The following is a 14180-nucleotide window of genomic DNA, read 5'->3' on the forward strand; positions in this document are numbered from 1 at the left end:
ATTTCCTCATACGACTTTCTGCGCGAGAGCGCCTCCGGCTTCGAGTATGAATGAAACATACACTGCATGAGTGTTTAGCGCTCCGTGATGTTCATCTCGCCTTATTCTGGGTCCGAATAAAACATCAGATCATGCACAGACTATCCTGTCTCTTTGAATTTAAATCTATATTTATTCACACCGGCTCTTGAAAACCTCTATGCGAACACACTTGCCTGAAAAAGTGCGGGGGACGAATTAACGTGATATTAAAAGTGGGGGGACACGTCCCCCGCGTAATCTACGCCCCTGGAAGGTTATAATATGAGGCTTTACTGTTAGCATGATGTTAGCTCTAAACTGCTGGATGATACAAGTTTGTTAAAGTGGTAGGAATGGGGTAAGTTGAGCTAGTTTACTGTAATTCTACATTATATTTCATTAATTTTACACCATACATAATTTTGTTCTTTGTTTTGAACTTGATTTTGTTCTGTAAAATTTTAAATAGGCCTTATGAAAATTGGCCACTGAAGTTTTTATGATATTGTATTTCCCTGCAACATATAAGTGGGATGTTGAGTACTATTAGCCCATTTCTGGAAGGTCAATTGCAGTCTGTTTTTATTTAAAAAAAAAAAAATGTTTAATTCTTCAATTTGAACTTTTTGTTCTGAAATGTTTTAATAATTTAAAAAACGTCTTCAGAGTTGTGAACTATACCTTTAAATAAAACGTTTAAGACGTCATCCATCCATCCATTCTATTATCCAAACCTACATGTCCTTATTAGGGTCGTGGGGAGCTGGATCCTAAGCCAGCGTCTTGAGCCACAGTTGAGGAAACTCCCTAGATGAACGGCCAGTCCATCACAAGGCTCACACATAAATTTTAAGTCATTTTTATTGAATTTCTCTTCCTTTGATATAGCATGAGGTGAAAATGTTCAGTTTACTTCAGCATAATCAGTGGCACAGTTTAACTCCATGAGGCTCAATTTACCCCTCACTGGGGGCAAGACCACTTTTTTTGGAAAGCCTATTTTGAAAGCAGTTTATTTTAGACCCAAGTGGATTATTCCCAAGGATGCACAACATCCTGAAATGTATGTACATATTTAAGTTTAATATTTAAGACCCATTACTGTCATGTGCTCACTTTAAACACGGCATAAGTAAAAACTGGCTCAACTCACCCCACTCTCCCCGATTTATTTATTTATTTTGTAGCTTGATCACTAAAGTCACTATAAATGTTATATGCAAAAAGAGCAAGTTCTTTAAAAATTCTCTATTTGTATTTCACAATAAAAGAGTGTTTGTACAATAAACGGAAGCATAGATGTGGCTTGCTTTGTGGTCAATGTCTTTCAATGATTTCCTTAATAATTGACAGACCTTAGACTTGATTTGATTTATTTTATTTTCAAATATTTATAAAAAAAAAATAAAAATAAGTTCCACATCATATGATTTTCATGTTTTTCCCACAGTTTCTGGGGCATACAGAAGTTGATCAACCCAAAGGTACGGAGGTGGTGAAAGATGCTGTCAGAAAGCTCAAGGTACGTTACTGTAGTATTACATTGGCTGCACACAGAAGGCGCCATTGCTTCCAACTGGAAACAGGAAGTGTTATTTCTCTTGAGAAGATGTAATATCAGAACCCTCCAGCTGTTTCACCTGTTTAATGAGAATTTTATTTCATCAACCCTCCACTCTCAGTCTTACATTATCACTTATAAGGGGTTTTGATTAAATAGGAAATGCTATATCAATTGAAGAAGGTCATATTTAAATAATAATAAATTATTATTATTATTGTTATTATTATATGAATGTGTTACATGAATTCTCTTTTATCAACTCAAGATAAAACAACACATTATATTGGTTAATTAACCAAGGACTTTTTAAAAACTGATCTTAAACATATCTGATTGTGTTTTTTCTCTCTCTCTCTCTCTCTCTCTCTCTAAAGTTTCAGAAACACATTAAGAAGTCAGAGGGACAGAAGATCCCAAAAGTGGAATTACAGATCTCCATCTACGGAGTAAAAATATTAGATCCTAAATCAAAAGTATGTGAATATAGCCTAACAAACAGATTTATGAAACCAATTGTGTCTCACACGAGCCATGTTGTTTAAGTAGAAGCCAGTTGAGGAGCTGTAAAGGCCCTATAAAAAAGTATTTGGACGATTTCTGGTTGTTGAAGTGTGTGAGCCTGAGGGGAACTCACTTTATATATTTGCCAAAAAAGACTATAGGATATTTTGTTGTTTAGTCTAAAAAAAATTTTTTTTAAGTGTGTCCAAGTACTTTTGGGTGCCACTGTATGCCCATCTCTGTTTAGAGACCCTATATTTTGTCTATACTGTCTCTTATCTTGTTTTCTTCTTCACAGGAAGTACAGTACAACTGTCAATTGCACCGGATATCCTTCTGTGCAGATGATAAGACAGACAAAAGGATATTCACATTCATTTGTAAAGATTCAGAGTCCAACAAACATCTCTGCTATGTGCTTGACAGTGAAAAATGTGTAAGACAGCAGATGTCATATTAATCTTTTTTTAAAGAAATGATTTGTCTCTCTTTCATATTGTTTTTGAACTTTTACATTTAAATTAAATGGATACTTAAATGTGTCTCAGAAGACAAATGGCCAAACAAAACACTGCTGATGATGTTACTAGGAAAATGATCTGTCATGTATCTGTCGATTCCAGGCAGAAGAGATAACTTTGACCATCGGCCAAGCGTTTGACTTGGCATACAAGAAGTTTCTGGAGTCCGGGGGAAAAGACGTAGAGACGAGGAAACAGATAGGTGGCCTACAGAAAAGAGTGAGTATGATATACAACTGCAGTTAGAGAACACAAAGCAATAACTCAAATCATTTATGACAAATAAATGTCTGTCTTTATAGATTCAAGATCTTGAAGCTGAAAATTCCGAGTTGAAGAAGCAGTTGCAAGTCTTAGACGAACAGCTGATGATTGCTCAAGTTCCTCCTGTAAGCACTGCGTGGACTTCCTCTCAGTAGAGTGCACCTAACTGCCGTTCACCATTCTGTTAATTAGCTGCATGCAAAACAGATATCAGCTATGCCTAAAAAGACCTCTTCTAAACTCATAAGCTTTTCCTTTTTTAAGAAAAAAAAGCATACAGTGAAACTAAAACACTAGTGCTGACTAGTTCTGATCTTTCCACAGCTTCTTCACATTAACTCTTCTAATGATGCCTATATGCTTCAGAGACCCTCATCTCTCTTCTGGTGTCACAACGTGACTTCATTCTCGTGCCTCGAAATTTCTTCTGTTACACTAACGCCAATGAGCTCACCTGACTCTAACCTTTCTGCTGGTCTTCTGACTCCTCCACCTGCTAAACCAGCTTTGTCAAAGTCTCCCAGTGGAGCCAGTGTTCCTCACCCTCCTGTTAAGTACTTTTCTGTTTGCACTTTCTCTCTTTGTGGTATTGGTTGTTGGTTTCAGTTGTTTTCGCTAAGTTTTGCCCTCAGATTTTAAAGGCTAGTTCACACTGCCCCAACAAACGCATACACTAGATTCCAGCGGTTGATGGGTTTTTTGGGATCGGTGTGTTTACCCTGTTGGTGTTTGTTTGGGGCAGTGTGAACCAGCATTAAGTGGTCATGAATTTTGTCATTTTACTGAAATATTTCCAAATGAAATTGTGATATTTAGCAAGGGGGAAAGGTAGGGCTTTTTATCATTTGGAAGTTGATTGGATCATGAAAAGGTTGAGAAAATGGAATTCATAGAATCAGCGAAGTAGTAAATTTAGTTCAGAAGTTGAGCTTTAATTCAACTGAATCAAGTAAATTCAAATTTAATTCTCTGAGTTGAGAATTATTTTATTTATTTAGAATTTTCTTTTTTAAGGCTGGTATATATTTTATTTTTTTAAATGTTCTTATTAAAAATATATATTTTTATGACTCACTGATTAAGAAATACATATGTAATTATTGATTTATATATAATGGAATAATGCATACAACAAAACACACAAAAACACCAAGAATGTGAATGGGTCAAGATTCATTCATTCATTTCATTCATTCACTCATGCACAAAAACACTTGGAATGTAAATCGGGTCAATTTTTATTTATTTTATTATATTTTATTTATGTTTTTATTAAAGATATTTTTGACTCACTCATTAAAAAATACAAATGTAATTATTAATTTATTTATTGGAATAATGCACACAATGAAACACAAAACACTTTGAATGTGAATAGGGTCAATATTCATTCATTCATTCATTCAAAGCACACAATGAAACTTTCACAAAAACATTTGTGAATTGGGGCTATTTTGATTTCGTGTTGACTTCAATGTTATAAATAAATAGTATGTTGTATAATGTGGTATAATGTAATATGCTCTAATATGCACTTTATTCTTAAGTTTTAATATATGATAATGGTTTTCAAGTGAGTGATTCTTCACATTGCTCATGTACTTCACGCATAATTCACATTTGCAGGGAAGCAGCATGTCCTCGAAGACGCCCACTGACATATTTGACATGGTTCCATTTTCTCCAATGACCCCATTGGTTCCATTACCAGCAAGTAATGGCTCGGCTCCTCCACCCCCTGCAAGGCCTACAGAGATTAGTAAGTTGTCTTTTTTCCCCCTTTTTCTTTACCAAAAGAAATGTTGGCTCATTCGGCCAAAAGATCAGGTTGCATAGGCTTGTATATTATGGATGTTAGCTTCAGTGGCCTGTAAAATGAAGGGAAAAAAGACTGCCCTTTTCTTCTTCAGGCAGAGACCTGTTTGGTGCAGAGCCATTTGACCCTTTCACCTGCGGGGCAGCTGACTTTCCTCCTGACATCCAGTCCAAGCTGGATGAAATGCAGGTGATTGCATGTCTGTGAATTATTAGCAAATGGACTGGTGTAAATGAGCAGCTGATGGAACTGCTGCAGTTGTGAAGATTCTCTCAGTACAGAAGGGAATAATATGATTATATTTGGTTTTATGTTCATTTTGGATTTGGCTTGAGAGTGCTATACTGTTTGTAGATGGAAAACTTTCAAGAGAACTGCTAAATTTGCTTTTTTACGTATGCATTGAACCTGAAAATAGACTAACTTAAAATAGACTAACATGCAGTAAATTTTGCATACAGAGCAGTTACTTTAAATATTTATATCATTTTCCAGTTTTGCTTAACTAACAACCTCAATTTTCTGTCTCTTTGCTCTCTTTCTGCTTGCAGCGGCAAAGATGGTTTGTATTTTAAGGAAATTAGATTTTTTTCAGATGACATATAGCTTAGGTCTAATTTGGCATGCCTAACTGTTTTATAGGGATAGTTTATCCAAAAATGAAAATTCTGTCTCTCATTTATACTTCTCTTTTGGATACATTGAAAATAAATGGTGAGTTGATTTCCACAAACTGTGTGCATAGACTTAACTGCTAAGTTTGCTTTTTTTTTTACGTATGCATTGAACCTGAAAATAGACTAACTTAAAATAGATTAACATGCAGTAAATTTTGCATACAGAGCAGTTACTTTAAATATTTATATCATTTTCCAGTTTTGCTTAACTAACAACCTCAATTTTCTGTCTCTTTGCTCTCTTTCTGCTTGCAGCGGCAAAGATGGTTTGTATTTTAAGGAAATTAGATTTTTTTCAGATGACATATAGCTTAGGTCTAATTTGGCATGCCTAACTGTTTTATAGGGATAGTTTATCCAAAAATGAAAATTCTGTCTCTCATTTATACTTCTCTTTTGGATACATTGAAAATAAATGGTGAGTTGATTTCCACAAACTGTGTGCATAGACTTATATTAGACAATTATATTATATTATACAATATTTCAAGACTTCTAAAGCCATGCAGAAGTTTCATTTGAGGTACAAACCAAATTTTTGAATCAGTTGTTATTTACAATATGCAAATATGCACATATTCAAATCGCCTAAATGAGATTTGAGAACTATGGCAGATGATTTCCATTGAATCATGGGTTAAATTTCAATCTGTTATGTCATAAAACTTTGAATATTATGCACAAATCTTATATCATGCTGGAGCTTTATGGCCCCTGGTCGCCATTCACTTTCATTGTATGGCTAAATGTCTCCATTTGTGTTCCATGGGACAACGTGATGGTGATTAAATGATGAAAACATTTTCATTTTTAGATGAACTATCCCTGCAAATGTCTCTTAAGATAAATTATTTACACTTACTTTAAGCCCTGTGTCATTTTCTTCTGCCGCATGCCCTGCTTAAAAAAAGGCTTTTTACTTATTAAACAGATTTGTATAAATGTAGAATGTGGTTGCGTATTATTTGAAATAAACTTGCATGTATTTCACTGTTTAAAGGATTAATTCTAATAGTGTTTGTATTTTTTTTTCCCTCTCCAGGAGGGGTTCAAAATGGGACTAACAGTAGAGGGCACTGTCTTTTCCCTTGATCCACTAGAAGGTCGCTGCTGATGCCAAGAAGAAAGTTTTGTCACTTTCATGTTAAACCATTTGTATTAAAGTGCCAAACTCGGGTTTACAGTCAAGATGTCAATGTCTTATCTTACGTTTTTATGTATTTGCATTATACAAAAAGTATATTGAGAAATCTGAAGCAGTAGATCAATATTTTTGTAAGAACTGAAAAAAAAAAAACCTAGTAATGTAGTTTTAACACCCCTTGCTTGTACAGGCAATGAAGGATGTAGGAAGTATGTCCAATTGCACAGTCTGTGTCGAAGTTTCATAACTGTTCAAAGGCAAATTCTTTAAGCTTATGTTACACATACAAGCTACTGTTTTTAATCTGTTTGGCATATTACAAATCACAACGTTATCATTATGGAGAGTTCCCTTTACGTTATTTTTTAGCTTTATTTTTAACACTTAATGCGGTACCATACATCATAATAACATTCCTTTTGTATCAAATCTCATGTAAAATTATGATATTGTTTTTGTTAATAGCAATGGATCCATTAAAATACAGTATTTTTTAACTGAACAGCAGTTAAATTGTAGGACTGGACTATTTCCACATTAACATGTACTTGTATTGCAGCTTAATTTTATATTATATATTTTAGTATACTCTTGCACAAGGAAGCACTTTGAAAGAGCTCTGTTCATGTATTATTGTTAATTCAGCATTATTTTAGCCTATGCTGTTGTAGTCATTAAAAGAAAACGGTACATATTCTCTGTGTAAGTCATGTTTTGTAACATGTCTTTCTTAGACCTTTACTTGCATTAAATAAGAGACCTTGTACGAATTTTGTTTATGTATATATTTTTGGCTCAACAAGTCTTCACGCACATGCTGTAGTGTTTAAGTAATTTATTTCAAGTCGCAGATAATGTATTGAAAATACAATGTCAAGAGATAGTAATATTACAGTAAAATGGTCATTATGTACTTGAGTACCATTCATTTTTTAAATTTACTCTTAAAATTAGTATAAAAGCTTAAAATGTTTGTTTTTCACGCTATATTTCATAATGATGGTTCAGAATCTAATTTGGCTCAATCATGTAATCTTCTGTGTACTGTTCATAAGTGTGTCTTTCTGAAGAGCACCGCAACTTGGTGTGCGTTACTTCATTCTTCTTCCATCGCTGTTCTGGTAGCTGCTCTTTCCCATCCTTTGTATGTACAACAAAAGTGTTTTTCCGTTCATAGTAGTGCTGCACCTAGATGTGTCATATTTCAATCAGTGCAATTGTTGTAGAAACCTGTAGAAAGCCTGTCTGAGGAACATGTATACAAGGCATAATAATAGAACATTCAAACAGGATTCATAAAAGCACACTTTTTGTTCAGTAAATAGTACCCATTTTTATGATTCCCCCAAAATACTAGTATAACAAGCAATATAATGAGCAGTCTTCGTTATAGGTGTTTACAGTTCTGATCATATTTGACAATTATTTTAGTCAAATATTTTTAACATACAGAAAGGACCATATTTTAACAATATTTGTTAAAACCATTTTTTAAAATATTTTAAACTAATATTATCCCTGCCATTTCTTACTGTTTACTCAAAGCATAAAAATACATTTAAAAAGAAGAAGAATAAAAAACATTCCGACAGGTTTTAACAAAATTGCATAAATCACTCTAGCAACTTACAGAGGATATAATGAAGCAAAGCAATATCATACATTTTTATTAATTAAAAATATATTTTCATGCTTAAAAGGTGAGGAAAGAAACAAGTATCTATAAAATTCAAGAAAAAAAGAAGAAATATTGTTTTGATTGATTCAATAAAATGATAAATGTTACTGAGGATATGTTTAATTTGCAAGCAAATACATGAGATTAGTTTCAAATCCATACCAAATGGCTTAAAAGAGTTCTAAAATAGGATAAAATAATACTAATAAAAGAAGAAAAAGTGCAAGAATGATAAGTATACCTGCATGCTTTAGAAAATATGACATCGTAAAAATTGTCAATACTGCATCTAATTTAATTGCACCAGCATTTTATTTTACTACATTGTGCCTTTTACCTTTACAAAAGCATTTAAAATGTAGACCTAATGGACAAAAAAAAACAAAAAAAACCCTGCATTGCCCTTGGTTTTCATTTTGGGAAAGAGAAATAATAATGCACCTTTTAGCAATTAAGAGTCTCAGATGCATTTCATTTTATTTGCATTTCCTTACTCTGTATTGTACCTTTTGATGAGAGAAATACAATCAGTCGTACAGCTCTTTATCAGGATTCACGTACAGCGAGTCTGTTGTCAGCTTTTGCCGGTTTATAGAAACGAGGTAGCTTGCACTAATGAATCACCGTTTTCATCTTTAATTGTAAGTTAGGTTTGAAAGTAATTACAAAGTGAATCTACAAGAGTACAGTTTTAGGAGTCAAAATACACTCAACTGAATGCAAACTTCCTCTATAGCACCATTTTTGTGTAAAAATAATAATACATTAAACATACTGTAAGGAAAACAGGCAAATCCAAATCGTTTTAAGTGTTGGTACAGTGTGTAACATCATTACGGTGTTATTTGCAATTGCCATCTCAATTTAAAACAGCAGTTGATGAATAGTCTTGTAGTATAAAAATTCAGTTAAATTGAATTTCTAATTTCAAGGGATCAATCTGTAAAAAACGTATGGAGCGGTTGTTTTCTTGAAACGCTTGGAAGGCACAATAAATATTTCGCTACAGGGCCAGAAAAGTCCCATGCTCTGTATGTACAAGGCTGATCTTGTCAGCAGTCACGTTAACAGTCTCAGGAATCTCTTCAATTCATGGCTATTCCTTGATTCACAAGAAGCACACAGGCCCAATATCAATGCCAAACTCCTGATCTGAACCTCCAATGTCCACAGGTGCAATATCCACAATAGGTAGTCTTGCTGTTTTCTGCGTCCTGTATTCAAACACGGTCTTGCCCCACCTACCATTTGCTTGCTGTGAAGAGAAAGACATCGATTTAGGTTTGTATGGGGGCACTTGTAATATCTTATGGACTACTGATACTGTATGTGTATGTGTGTTAAATCTAACTTAAATCCCCCCTTTTGGCTCTGTTCTAAAACCTAGAGAGCTGTCTGCATAGACTGCATCATATGTATGCTCCCAACATGAAGACTGTTTCACAAGGTAAGCAGCATAACTGTAAGATACCTCATTTTGGATGTATTCTAGAGCAGAATTACATAAATCCTTAACGGACAAGACCGTCACTACTGCATTGGGACAGTAAAGTGAGAGAAATGCTGATAACGTATAATTAAATTACAAAAAGTTTGTATTGTGTATTTTTATGCATAGTATAGTGTTGTTAGCTTAGCAACATGCTAAAATAAACTAGTGCTGTTTGAATTGATGCACAAGGTTGCATTCCATGCAGAGTGTTCCAAATCCGATCCTCACTTATAAGGTTACATTTTGAGTTAGGCTTCCTTAAAAAATGTAGGCAGTAGAGAGCAAGACAGATCACTAGGTTTTGAAACAAGGCGTGTGCCTTTATACAAATGATGTATTGCGGGGTACTTACTGAGCAGCTGTCCTCAAGGACAGTGTATCTAAAGCGGTTATTTCCCTCAGCTTTGAGCTCAAGATCATTTGAAGCTTTGAGGATGACTGCTTTCTTGAGGTTTCCAGCTGATTCATCCTTGTAGCCCACAGTGTTCTTGCAGTGGTAAGTGATGGTTTGTGATGCCTCTTTGGAGAGCAGACGGATGAAAGTCATCTGAACTGTGACAGTGTTGGCCGGCTGGTCTTTATTCCCGTAAGTGAACTTAACAAAGATACAAAACAACATAAATAATAGGCACATACAGTTTTATGTGATAGATAAGTTGTTTACTCAATGCCATACTAAGTTATTTTGTATTCTAAGTATTGTAGTACTAACTGAGCTCACACAATTTACATGATTAAACAAAATTATTTTCTTAAAGGGGTCATATGATGCGATTTCAAGTTTTCCTTTCTCTTTGGAGTGTTACAAGCTGATTGTGCATAGATAAGATCCCTGAAGTTGCAAAGACTAAAGTCTCAAAACCAAAGAGATATTCTTTATCAAAGTTAAGACTCTGCCACGCCCCCCTAAAACGGCTCATTCTAACACGCCCCCACATATCTACCCCACTATGTGGAAATATTTGCATAATCCCGCCGCAAATGTGCACGCAAAGAAAGAAGGCATGGTGTCAGTAACCGCAGTTAGTGTTGAAGCAGCATATCAGGGAGACGCTGTGTGTTTCTAGACGAAAGCAAAAGCACTTTATTTGGCCTTCCAGAAGTAGATGCAATTAGGAATCATTGGTTAAGATTTATTTACAACAGAACAGCACAACCCAGATGTTCGAATTTGTGCAACGCATTTTATGGACGACAGTTTTTTTTTAACCTAGAAGAGTACAAGGCTGGCTGTGCACAGTTTGTATTGTGTATTTTTATGCATAGTATAGTGTTGTTAGCTTAGCAACATGCTAAAATAAACTAGTGCTGTTTGAATTGATGCACAAGGTTGCATTCCATGCAGAGTGTTCCAAATCCGATCCTCACTTATAAGGTTACATTTTGAGTTAGGCTTCCTTAAAAAATGTAGGCAGTAGAGAGCAAGACAGATCACTAGGTTTTGAAACAAGGCGTGTGCCTTTATACAAATGATGAATTGCGGGGTACTTACTGAGCAGCTGTCCTCAAGGACAGTGTATCTAAAGCGGTTATTTCCCTCAGCTTTGAGCTCAAGATCATTTGAAGCTTTGAGGATGACTGCTTTCTTGAGGTTTCCAGCTGATTCATCCTTGTAGCCCACAGTGTTCTTGCAGTGGTAAGTGATGGTTTGTGATGCCTCTTTGGAGAGCAGACGGATGAAAGTCATCTGAACTGTGACAGTGTTGGCCGGCTGGTCTTTATTCCCATAAGTGAACTTCATAAAGACATGGAAAGAGATAAATAATAGGCAAATACAGTTATATGTGATAGATACGTCTATTACTCAATGCCATACTAAGTTATTTTGTATTCTAAGTATTGTAGTACTAACTGAGCTCACACAATTTACATGATTAAACAAAATTATTTTCTTAAGAGTTCCTCAACCTGCTTACATATGTTCCACCATTCATATTGGCTCCAAACCACACAGGTTTACTTCCTGGGGAACTCCACCATGACTTCCGGGGGATGCTGGAGGGTATTGCGGAGATGCATGTCTCTCCAGTGTCCATATTGCAATGAATTTTAATGGCATCCTCTGCACTGCCCTGGTTTGGATCCACCCAGTATTCACCTATGATGTAGGGATGAAACATTTAAGTTTGTTTGATTTCAACTGCTAATATTCTGGGAAATAGTTTTGGTTCTTATTAAAATAGCAGATACTAAGGTACAAAGCCACAACAACAATGTTAGAATAGCAAGACTGTAAACATACTGTAAAAACTGTAGCACAGTTTTTAATAGTACAGTTTAGTATTTGTGTCTCATCTCTTTCTCTCCCATATATAATATACAGTAAGTGTTTAAATGTAATTCAATATATCTGACTGTATGTCAACCTAAGCTCATTGAAAAGACGTGCCTCTGCCTACATTTTTGTAAAACTCCAAAAACGTACCTATACATATAATGCACTGCAGTTTCCAGCTGAAATGAATAGTAAAACAACAACTTTTATTCCTGTTCACACAAATTCTGATTACAGTAGTAAATTATTGATTAATAAAGACTTATTTTCATGTGGCTTCTTGCACAATACTATGTTGTGACCTCAAAATTTTTTTACCATAGTGCATGATTTGTAAACTAATACATTTTGATGTTTGCCTTAAATAATCAGCTCCATATCTAAAGCTTTTCTGATGTAGTAAACATGCTTGGTAGCTCACCTGGTACATTGCACTTGCAATGCGGAGCATTCAAGAGTGAGTCCCATGAAAAATGAGTCACTATAAAAGACCTCAAACACTTGTAGAAGCACACTCAAATGCCATGGTTGCTTCAGCAAATGTATTTTTATCTCCCATTTGCTTTCGTTAACACTATTGGATAGGTTTACGGTAAGGATTATATAGGTGGTACATTATTTTCATTAACCTTTTAGCGCCACTCCCCAGAGATTTCCTTTCAGCAGTCTGTTTGGATAAATTGGATAATTGGATAAAACTGTTTTTAGTGCCACTCACTAGACATTTCACTTTAAAATTGTCACGAAACATGCAAGATATTAACGTAATATAATTTTTCTTAAATGTCACCACAGGCACGTTTTTTTCCAATGAGCTTGAGTTGGTATATTACCAACGGTAATAATGAATACGGTTATAATGAATTACCTGCCTGTGCAATACCCTAAATTTAACTTACCACTCTTTTTTTGAGGGTAGCATTGTCTCAAGTCCTCACAAGTTCTGGCAGGATGCTTTCTACTACCATCAGGGCTACGCATGCTGTCAATCTGGCTGTTCAGAGCCTTCAAAGTAGCCTGAACTCCAGGATCAGCTTGGAACACGCTTGTTGAGTTACTCTTGGGAAGACCCTCATCCTTACTGAACTCTGGGGGAGGAGGACCAGCATCATAATCTTGAGGCCCACCAAACAGATCTTCCAAAGCTGCAGTGGGAGGTCCAGGAGGTCCAGGGGGGCCACGTTGGCCAGGTTCTCCGGGAGGTCCCTAATCATGATGACACAAAAATAAGTGGATGTCTTAAGTTTTAATGCTATGTGAAGTGGCAGGAAAGTTTAACTTGCCTCTGGTCCAATATCACCACTAAATCCTCTTGAACCAGGAGGTCCCATAGGTCCAGGCTGTCCAATGTACCCTTCCTTTCCTGGCGGCCCAATGGGCCCAGGAGGTCCCTGTGAGACAAATTGTTTATTTCATGTCAATCACCATTTGACTAGTTGTAAATCATTCACATTAAACAAGTTGAAAGCATACCCTTTGTCCACTTGGACCAAAGATGCCTGGAGCTCCCTGTTCTCCAGTTGTGCCCTAAAAATGAAGTGAATGTAAAATGTTACGATGGAAAAATTCTTCACTGATAATATATTGCTTGGTATTCTATATTTAATGAATTACACGACTCAAGCAAAATATGGAGGCTTTGAAATAACTTTTTTTTTCTTTGAACCTAGAGGGGATCTTTGTTATAACTTACAGGTGGTCCAGGAAGACCTTGTAAGCCTGCAAATCCTCTATGACCCTTCTGTCCTCTCTCTCCATGGTCACCCACATCTCCCTTATCTCCTCTTGGTCCTTGCGGTCCCTTAAATAGTTGGAAATGGAGCATTGTATAGTTGTTTTGATTTGCAACTTTAAGGTAATTGGAGCCTTTCTAATAATGCCATATTGTGTAATGTCATAGGTTTCCTACTATGAGTCCTCGTTTTCCAGCAGAACCTGGAGGGCCAGAAGGTCCTTTTGAACCCTGCCAAGACAGCGTGAAGAAAACATGAGCCAAAATGCATTCTAGTATATATTAAATTATATATATTATAGATATATATAAATATGAGACTTACAGGCTCTCCTCTCTTTCCAATTCCTCCAGTTGCACCGACAGGACCGGGGGAACCAGGTGGTCCTGTAGATCCAGTCGCACCCTCTGGGCCTGGATCTCCTCGATCTCCCTTGAAAAATTAAGCAGCTTTTGTAAGATTGGCACAGCTTGAATTTAAGTTTTGGACATGGG

At 35.7% G+C, this 14180-nt stretch overlaps 2 protein-coding genes across 15 annotated transcripts in view; one reads left to right on the forward strand and one right to left on the reverse strand.

The window, feature by feature from the left end:
• The window catches only part of LOC107714392 (PTB domain-containing engulfment adapter protein 1-like), a 188131-nt gene extending 180956 nt beyond the window's left edge, over positions 1-7175 (forward strand). For 11 of the 14 annotated variants that reach the window (XM_016520217.1, XM_016520222.1, XM_016520224.1 and 8 more), the window contains 9 exons: positions 1472-1543; positions 1960-2058; positions 2385-2522; positions 2710-2826; positions 2910-2996; positions 3196-3420; positions 4498-4630; positions 4782-4876; positions 6407-7175. In XM_016520217.1, coding sequence (XP_016375703.1) covers positions 1472-1543; positions 1960-2058; positions 2385-2522; positions 2710-2826; positions 2910-2996; positions 3196-3420; positions 4498-4630; positions 4782-4876; positions 6407-6478 — 1038 coding nt within the window. In that variant the 3' untranslated portion in view covers positions 6479-7175. Of the gene's footprint in view, positions 1-1471; positions 1544-1959; positions 2059-2384; positions 2523-2709; positions 2827-2909; positions 2997-3195; positions 3421-4497; positions 4631-4781; positions 4877-5238; positions 5250-6406 lie in introns of all 14 variants that reach the window. The other 3 variants (XM_016520225.1, XM_016520227.1, XM_016520226.1) reach the window with 3 other exon arrangements.
• A 1471-nt stretch (positions 7176-8646) lies between these two features.
• Positions 8647-14180, reverse strand: part of LOC107714354 (collagen alpha-2(V) chain-like) — a 31520-nt gene continuing 25986 nt past the window's right edge. Inside the window, exons 43-51 of the mRNA XM_016520176.1 lie at positions 14011-14118; positions 13863-13916; positions 13647-13754; positions 13427-13480; positions 13237-13344; positions 12853-13159; positions 11595-11776; positions 10031-10273; positions 8647-9441 (exon numbers count right to left, since the gene is read on the reverse strand). Of these exons, the coding sequence (XP_016375662.1) occupies positions 9295-9441; positions 10031-10273; positions 11595-11776; positions 12853-13159; positions 13237-13344; positions 13427-13480; positions 13647-13754; positions 13863-13916; positions 14011-14118 (1311 nt within the window). The 3' untranslated portion in view covers positions 8647-9294. The remainder of the gene's footprint in view (positions 9442-10030; positions 10274-11594; positions 11777-12852; positions 13160-13236; positions 13345-13426; positions 13481-13646; positions 13755-13862; positions 13917-14010; positions 14119-14180) is intronic.

Source organism: Sinocyclocheilus rhinocerous, unplaced genomic scaffold (genome assembly GCF_001515625.1).
Source record: "Sinocyclocheilus rhinocerous isolate Xijiao unplaced genomic scaffold, SAMN03320098_v1.1 scaffold449, whole genome shotgun sequence".
Lineage (NCBI taxonomy): Eukaryota > Metazoa > Chordata > Actinopteri > Cypriniformes > Cyprinidae > Sinocyclocheilus > Sinocyclocheilus rhinocerous.